Source organism: Aythya marila (assembly GCF_965140915.1).
Source record: "Aythya marila genome assembly, chromosome: 23".
NCBI lineage: Eukaryota > Metazoa > Chordata > Aves > Anseriformes > Anatidae > Aythya > Aythya marila.
In genome coordinates, this window is record NC_139064.1 from 126,997 (window position 1) to 136,153 (window position 9,157).

Consider the following 9,157-nt stretch of genomic DNA (forward strand, 5'->3'; position numbering starts at 1 on the left):
GTTAAAAACAGGTGAATGAATAGCTCCTAATTTGCACCAGCACGTGAATTGCTTCGCAAGTCCTTATTAATTGGGAATAAATAAATTGGTGCTGGCTGGAAGGGTTCTTTTAGCTGCCCCAGCCCCAGCCGGGCTGTTTCGCAGGAGGCACGGCTGCCCCGGGAGCTGCGGTCCCTGCAGCGGCAAGTACCGTGGAGCGGTAGGACATAAAAGCAAGAAAACAAACCCGGGATCGAATTATTCGCCGATATTTTGCATAGTTCGTAGGATTCAATACATTTTTAGTACTGGGAATACATTTTTAGTACTGGGCTGTGGGGGAAAAAAAAATAAAGCGGTAGAGCAGACGACAACGCAAGCTGAGCCGTTGTTCCTCTGTTCCCGTGCCGGTCTCTTAGCGGGGCAGCTGTACCCGTCTGTCGGCGATGTGTTCCTGGCTATACCCTAAACCGAAGGAGGTATTTCTGAGGCCAAAGGGGCGTCTTTCAATATCCCTTCTGAGCTAATAATTCTGAAATAGAAGTACTGTCTATTTTACTAATGACTGTGGTTCTTGTCTGTACCTCACAAACAGGTTAAGACAAAAACCACAGGCTAGCTGCAGAAATGTATTGTTTCTTTGAAACTGTTGAAAGAAACCAATTAAATTGATTTAGAATAAATTATAAAAAGCGGAGGAATGCAGGTGTTGCAGAGTATTTCTCAGGAGGCAAATTTTTTCTTTGCATAGTTACTGGAATATACTTTCCACGGAGTAAAACTTCATGTTTCAGGCAGATAAAAATAAATTTTTGGTAGCTACTGCTTTCAGATAATAAGTGTAATTATTTATAGGCACTCAATCACACTAAATTCAAATCAGAGAGCAATATTATATTATCCTCTTCCATTTTCTTGTTTTGTTACAAGGCATTCACAGTGTGTGTTGTTCACCTTAACCTATACCAAAGAGATCTCCAGATCTGATTTAAACAATTAGACCTAGATTATTTTAATATATAACAGTTGTAATTCTATCGTTTCTCTTGGCATTCTGCTTGAATGGTTGGCTCTTGCAGTAATACACACACACGTCTCTTAAAATATAACTGATTTCTGCTTCTGATTGTTGGTTCCTGTAAGTTTTCCCGATAGCTATTAAGTAACAGATAGTTCCTTCCTCTGAAGTTATAAAGTACAATCAAATTGACTCTTGGTTTCTTTCAATGAAAATAAAAAGTTTCACTTCTTTAAGTATCTCCCTCTGAATAATTTTCTGTTGGCTTAAAATAATACTCACGAATCTTGTCTTCCTTCTATTGACTTTTAATTGATTTTTAATAATTCACAAACCAGAGCTTTATTCAGGAGAGCCCCCCATTGGGGTGGTACTGCTTGTGTCTCTCTTTCCCAGATACCTAACTTTTTGTTTCATTAACATATATATAAAATTAATGTTGTAATCATTATTTATTCTTTTGCATTTTTTCTTTATTAAGTTTAAATTTACATGCAGATCACTAGTGAAATATTAAATAATATTGTACTTGGTACAGAAGGTTGTGCAAAACACCAAAAAACCAGTGCCAGTCAGCCAATATTGTTAATTTTGTATTAACCAAAATTGGTCTGTTGTTTCAACCTTTGAGATAGTAAAAATTCAGTTAGGTCATTTAGCAAATTGGAGTTTTTTTTTTCCTCTTAGTCTTTACATATTTGCATTTTTAAAGGCTGGGGTCTAACTCATAACAATCATTTTTATTTTAAGTTTTAAGCTTTCATTTCTCCTGCTATTTTAATATCTCTAATTTTAAAGGAACAGGAACTACTTTTATAGTAATTGCTTAGACTTCTTTTTTCTTTTTTTATTTTTCTGACCTCTTTCCATAGACTATCACATCCATAAGATACTGAAAGTGTTTAAAAAAAAAAAAAAAAAAACATAGTTCACTTATTATAAGTCAGGTAGTCTGTTAGTAGAAATGTTAATATATTAATAACAACTTAATATTTAATTGGCATATTTCTTTTGTATCTATTTTATAATGTTAGATAGGGTTCTTCAATATTTTTGGAGAGTTTCACAAAGTGGGCCATGACAGTGAATTGGATATTGCTTCTATTTTGAGGAAGTGCTTAGTTCTTGTTCTTTCAGCAGTTTCACTTCTTACCCTGAGTTCTGACTTTCAGAGGATATATGGATAAAACGTGTAAGGTTAAGATCTGTTCTCTTAACCAGAAACGAAAGATGCATGAAAAGTCCCCTGTACTCCAACGTAACTTCACATTTTGTGACTATTTTCTTCACTGTAGCTCATCAACCTGAGGTTTAGGAAGGCAGCAGCAGAATGGTGTTGAACATTTTGGTCTAAGAACATGAGGTGTAATGCTGAAAAAGGTTTCCCGGATGGTGGTGGCCAGCCTCTTGCTGCTGTAAGCAAGCAACCTCACCACACTATCTGACTCAGACACTTCCTAATGAAACTGTACACTGTTTACCTACAGTGTAAGGAAAATGCAATCTTTTTTTCCATTTTATAGACAAGCCTCGTTTGTCTTGGAAGTAGCCTAGTCTTATAGGTCTGATGTAATTGCTCAGATTTACGCATTTGCGGGCTCTTCCAAATTTTTGAAAGGGGTCCATCTGGCCTAGACACCCGCAAGCGGCCCCTGCTTCCCACTGCCATGCCACCTGCGACAGACACTGCCAGCGCTGTCCCAGTGCCTGGCACAACCACACGGTGCCTACGGGCGGCCTCGTGGGCCCAGGGATAACCCAGGCGTGTGGCCGGGCTGTGACACCCCTCCCGCGGCCGCCTGAGCCGGCGGCACGGCTTCTCCTCGCCTCAGGAGCCAGCCCCCCTTCTCCTCCCCTCCGCCGCCGCCATTTCGCGGCGGCCGTTAACGGCCGCCAACGGCCGCCAGGCCCCGGATCCGCCCTGAGGGGAGCTCGGGGGGACGGCATCTCCCTGAGGGAGCCCCCGCTGCCCACCCCGGGACGCGGAGCCCTCTCAGGGCTGCGGTCGAGGTGCTGTGTGTGGAGCGGTCACAGAGGTGTTGGTCACACATTTGTCAGGTGTCTGTGCAGGTTTATTTCCCACTAGTTACACTCAGTAACTGCTCACAAAATCTGAATGTTGTACATATTTATTTATTTTTTCTTCTAATCAGGTAACAATGACAAGCAACGCACAAAAATCTGATGAGAATAGAAGTAAACGTAAAAAAGAGATGGAGGTGAGCAATTCCGTGTGAGGAAGGGTCTCGCCCTTGCAGCCCCAGTGAGGGATGAGCTCACTGCAAGTGGGGGTGTTCAGCCTACAGAAGAGAAAGCTCCTGGGTGACCTCGTTGCAGCTTTTCAGTACTTAAAGGGGGCTTAAAAAGAGATGCAGAGCGACTTTTTGCTCAATCAGATAATGACAGGATGAGGGGGAATGGTTTTAAACTAAAAGAGAGGAGATTTAGATTAGAGGTTAGGAGGAAATCCTTCACTCAGAGGGTGGTGAGGCACTGGCACACGTTGCCCAGAGAGGTTGTGGGTGCCCCATCCCTGGAGGTGATCAAGGCCAGGCTGGATGAGGCCCTAGGCAACCTGATCTAGTGGGTGGTGTCCCTGAAAATGGCAGGGTGGTTGGAACTACATGTAGATGATATTTGAGGTCCCTTCCAACCCAACCGGTTCTATGATTCATTCTATGATTCAGTGGAGCGAGGCATGGTGCAGCTGCTGCTCTGGTGTTGCTGCGAGCTCCTGTCACAGAGAGGGGAAGAGAGCCCCATGGCTCTCCTTGGTCCCTCACACAAGGTGTTCTGTCCTCTCTGCTGACGGGGGAACAAGGATGACTTCTGTGAGGACCCTTCTCAGACTGAAGATCAACAAAATGGGGTGTGCACTGCAACATGGTTACGTAGGGCCTCTCGAGAGTGAACTGCTGAAGTGCACCAGATTTTACTGATAGAGGCAAAAATCCTAGGATTTCCCAGCCACACCCTAGTATAGTGATGCTGTGCCTGCTCTTAACAGAGGGCGTTGGCACAGGAACCAGCACTTGGCTTTCTGTGAAAACAGTTGAGATATTTTTGAAACTTTTTGCTGTTTTCAATTAAATTTGATCAGACGAGCTGAGCATGTTTCAAGTCCTAGAATCTGTTTGTTTATTTATTAATTTATTTTATTTACTAGAATGAAGCCACAGAGAATCCTCAGTTGTCTTCCACTGACAAAACAGACTTGGCTTTTTCTGAGAGCTCCCAGTCCCTTTACGAACCTGAACCACCAGAAGAGGTTTTAACTGGTGATGTATTAAATATACTTAAAGTAACTACTGAATTAATTAATGGGATGTCGAGATGAAGATTCATTCAACTGTTAAAATAAAATTACTTTTTCCTTTTAACAGAGATGAACAAAGAAATTAAGAACTTGTTATCAAAATACGCCCAGATTTTAAGGCAAGTTAACTGTCCTATTTATACAGCACTTCTTTCTAACTTTTCTTGGTATGATTGATTACTGTGGCTGTATATAAAAACATATGGTGAAAATTATAAACCATAGATCTTGAAATAAAAGTGCTTTTCTCTGTTACAATAGAGAACAGATAAATTGGTCAGAAACTGAGTATTGGTAGACTGCACACTTAAGTAAAGCATAAAAGCAGTTACTGGTTTCAGTATTAATTTCAACTTCAGTTGTGGGTCATTTTTGTTTTGTTTTGTTTTCAATTAAGTGAGAGAGCAGCAATGGATGCTTCTTATGTCCAAGAACTTGATGGAATCTTGAAAGAAGCAAGGACCCTAGAAAACCACTTAAAACAGAAAAGGGAGAGTCTGAAACAGAGATTCACTGTGATTGCAAATAGTCTGCAAAGCTGAATGGAGTCTGTTAGACTGCAGAAATACAGAGCAAAACTTTGTAAAAACCATGGTGAATGTGATAATGAATGTTTCATAAATATCTTCTGTAAGTATTTCTAATTCAGGAAACTTTCAACAATTTAAACAGCATCTTATTTTTTAAATAAGTAAGCATATGCAATATATAGGGTAGTGACAGTAAACATGGCACTAAATATCCCTTTTAAATCCTACCACTCCAAGGGATTCTACAGATTAGAACATCTTTTCTTTTTGACCCATTGTGTAGGCTGTCCCTGTACTTCTATCCTTAGAAAACTAACTTTTGATGCTAAAATTGTAGTAGAATGTATCTGAAATCATATTTTTATTTTTGTCTCAGAGCATAAATAGATTGAAGAGATCAGCTAAGAAACAGGAGAGTTCTATTAAGAGTATTACTTTGGGAAATGTATAAAGATGTATAAAGTCTTAATTTGAATATATATATTTCAATACCTACATCTTTTCAAATGAAAAATGGTCATTTTAATATAATCATAAAAGCATATAATCAAAACTTTGCTGGTAATATCAATAAATGAAAGATAATGTTACCTCTATCTTGAATTACACTGTTCTTTTATTATTGTTGTTATTATTTTGATACATCAGTACTGTTTGCTGTATATCCAGTTTATTTAAGGGTGATTATAGAGTTTTTGAACAATTTTTCTTTCATGTCATTTCATTCGGTTAAAAGATGAAGCATAAAATGTATAAAGCATTACTTGTACTAATTGTGAGGCCAATGTAAAAGAAAAGAGCTAGATAATCCTGTTGCTAGCATAAGATAGATAAATATATCTTTCTCTTAGTGCTGTGCGTTAATTTTTTCTTTAAATCTTTTTGGACTTAAAAGGCAGAAAGGAAGGTAGATACAAGTCCCGACTGAATGTGATGTCTGTCAAGCTAATACTAATAATCAAATTAAAACAAATGAGAGAAACTGGACACCTAGGAAGAGATTTTCCAAGGTATCTAAAGATGCAGATATGGACTTAGTAGGATTTTCAAAGTGCCTACGGATGTAAGCACCTTACATGCTTAGGAATTTCTTAAAATCCCATAAGATGACTATCTGCATATTTAGCATCTAAAGACTTTTAAAAATCTCACCACTGGTATACATCATATTTTACTAGAGTCTGGTAATTTTGTAATTGGTCTCTGCAATTCTGTTCAAATGCAAGAAAGTGGGAAAAAAAGAGAAGTTTTTGGAAGCTAAATTTTCTAGAATATTGTACTCGATGTCTGTAGAATAATCATCTAAACAAAAATTATTAAAGGCAAAGTTTAAAATTGTCATCTGTGAAGTGTTTGAATTTGAAAATCTACCTGAAGTAACTCATATAAGCATTTAAATAAAATTATTGCAACTTTCATGACTTAAATATGTCTGTTTTGTCAAATTCAAAAAGAGCCTTGCTGTGTTTTACCTGTTTGTGCTTAGGAAAATCGTACAACTTTTTTCGATCAGATAGATTCATTTCATTAGATTTAGTTTGCATGGCTAATATATATAGGCTGTAAAGCTCTTGTGCTAGTATCAAATATTAATAAGATGCACAACTTAGAAGTCCCGTTGGATCACATAGTGCAAGTTTCTTCCTTTAGGGGCTCAAAAGAGCACAGATATGTACTGTTACTTGTGTAGTGGTCTGCTCCATTTAAAAACTTCATAAAATCTGATAAAACTAGTCAGTCTGCACCTCTTAGAATGTAGAACTGCTTAAATCTGACATTCAAATGCAGTTAAATTCAACATACCTCTCTCAAAGATGACTTGCTTTTCTACAGTGACTTCTTATATGATTGGTTTTCATTACGTTACACTGCTTGTTTGTAATACGGTATTTATGGTGGGATTTCTGTCATAGTAAAAGGATTTTAGAGTCTGAAGAGACGTTAAAAGTAAACTCACTAGGCATGGCTACAGTAGCCTGGGTGAACTTGTGAACAGTGTGATTATGCTCATTAAAAGGCAGTCATTCAAAGCTTTGTATGATTTTGAAATTAACATTTTTAAAACTAATTACTAAATTGCTATGAACAACAAAATTTCTGTTTTTTGCTGCACAAATCTATGTAAAATATATATAAGAAGAACCACTAACCAAATAAAATAAATAAAATATGTAGTTTAATAAAATTCTAGTTTGAAATGGTAAGTTGAGAAAGCTTAAAGTATCCATTGAAAAGAAATCTCTCTTCTCTTTTGAAGGTAAAAACATTTCAGCAGTGGAAATACCCACTTACCGGTTGCTTTTGTACATAATTCTATTCCCATTTAAAAGGAATTCTTCCATAATTACTTTACTTTAAAAATATAAACAAGGTTTCTTGCCTTCCAGTGTGCTATTCAATATCTGTTGTATGTGGGAATACTCATACTCTGTTTATCTTCTAAACCATTACAAAATATAATTTTGGTGTTTTCCAATTTGCCTACATTGATAGTGATGTTCCTGGGCTTATTGTTTCTCTTGGGTATTTCAATATTTATTGGGAGAAAAAAAACAATTTTCTTACTCTCGTCTTCTGAAATGAAGCTAAAAGTTCATCCTCTCTCTGAGGAATGAGCTTCATATGGAGTCCTCCTGGCACCTCTCCCATCACTATCCGCTTTCCAGTTTTACTGAAGGAGGTTTGAACTGAAAATTAATTGGCTTTAAAGCTGCCAAATCTGATCAGCAAAGCTCAGCTGGTAACTACGTTTTCTTTAAGCTTCTCCCCCTGTTGTTTAAGCTGCAGTGCCTTAGTAAATTACCAAGAACGTCTAAGATGACAGATCAGTAACAGAATATAAATGGATTTTCTAGAAATTGTGGAAGCATCTGAGGCAAAGTTCTGATTCTCTTGAAGTCACGGGGATTTTCGGCGGTGATTCTCTTGCATTTCTGAGCTTGCTGTGAGTACTTTCAGAATCCAGAAATTGTAAGTGATGAAAAACTAGTATTCAGTTCATCTCATTGCTCTGTTATTATCTGAAAGCTGAAATGGAGAACAACAAATAATGCAGATGTGGCTGAGGTATTCAGGGACCAATCATCTTTACCCAGAAAAGGTTATTGACTTTTCACTTAAAATGAAACTGCCTTGAAATAGCGTAGATGTAGGTACATGGATCATAATGGAAAAATACAAGATTGAATAGGTAATAGATCTATTTAAGGCATATGAAATTTAGTCTAAATTCAATTCAGCTAATCTAAAAAACCTCGAGGTTTTTCTTTGAATTGTCTTTTGAAAACGTGACGAAGGTAGTACTAGCAAAGACCAGAGTGAGTCTCTTACATTATCAGGGTGAAAAGCTGGAAAAATGAGGACAAAGAATCACAGATCGATCAGTCTAACTCTTATCCTGTGGAGATTCTGTACCAAATTTCTTAATCACTTCAAAAGCAGCAGGGAAGAGTCCACAAAAACAATCAAATACACACTTGGATTGGAGTAGCAAACTTAATAGATATAGAAAAACAATAGGTGGGGTATACCTTGATATAAGGGAACTGCCAGTGTTTTGCGTGATATATATATCTATATATCTCTCTATATAGATAAGAACAGTTAGCAAGTAGGGGCCACAGAATGAGCTAAAAAGTTGATCAAAGGAATCAGTCTCACTTTTCCTGGAAAGGTCAGTTTAGCCGGCATCCTATAGGGATCTGCATCAAACCTGGCCTATTCAATATTATTGTGAGTGATTTAGAAGGACGACGTGAGAGAATACCATTAATTTTCAAGTATCAGCAAGCTATGCAGGGTGGCAGATGCTAGCGGTAATGTACATTGAAAATTTGCCATCATCTCAATCGGATGGAAAACTGTCATGAAATCAAGATCAATTTTATAAAAAAAAAAAAAAAAAAATTAAAAAGGGGGAGAAAAACACTAAGCTTAGCAAGGGGGATTGTGTGCTACTTACAAAGCAGAGCGATGGCTACAGCCTATATGATGTTGTGTGGGGAAAAAGAAGCTGAGATGTGTTAACTAAAGGTTAGTGGATAAGGCAAAAGCGTAGTTCTGCTTTACTCTGTGCTAGTTAGCTCCTAGCTGGAGAATTAAAAACAGAGTGGACAGAGTCCAGAGTGGGAGACAGGAATAATAACGGACAAAGAAACGGTGATCTATTAGGAAAGGCTGGAGTTAAGTTTAGAGAACACAGAAAACAGGAGAAGGTTATGATAGCATAAGTAATAAAAAGGACAGTAATCAGCTGTTTGCTGTGTCTTGTAGAAAGGACAGGAAGAAATCAGCTTAATTTGCAACAGAAGATTT

The 9,157-nt window shown here is 37.7% G+C and overlaps 1 protein-coding gene across 1 annotated transcript; it reads left to right on the plus strand.

Moving 5' to 3' along the window:
* The first annotated feature begins 186 nt into the window (after positions 1–186).
* TEX12 (testis expressed 12) lies at positions 187–6,214 on the plus strand. Its single transcript, XM_082777919.1, has 5 exons — positions 187–199; positions 3,151–3,216; positions 4,164–4,275; positions 4,381–4,436; positions 4,715–6,214. Exons 2-5 carry the CDS (start codon positions 3,157–3,159, stop codon positions 4,853–4,855), a joined length of 369 nt encoding a protein of 122 aa, XP_082634045.1. The 5' UTR covers positions 187–199; positions 3,151–3,156; the 3' UTR covers positions 4,856–6,214.
* The last annotated feature ends 2,943 nt before the right edge of the window (positions 6,215–9,157 follow it).

Excerpts from the sequence above, each read along its gene's own strand:
- TEX12 (XM_082777919.1), top strand. The coding sequence starts at position 3,157 with ATGACAAGCAACGCACAAAAATCTGATGAGAATAGAAGTAAACGTAAA. Across the intron at positions 3,217-4,163 it reads AACGTAAAAAAGAGATGGAG|AATGAAGCCACAGAGAATCC; the intron begins GTGAGCAATTCC and ends TTTATTTACTAG. Across the intron at positions 4,276-4,380 it reads ACCAGAAGAGGTTTTAACTG|AGATGAACAAAGAAATTAAG; the intron begins GTGATGTATTAA and ends TCCTTTTAACAG.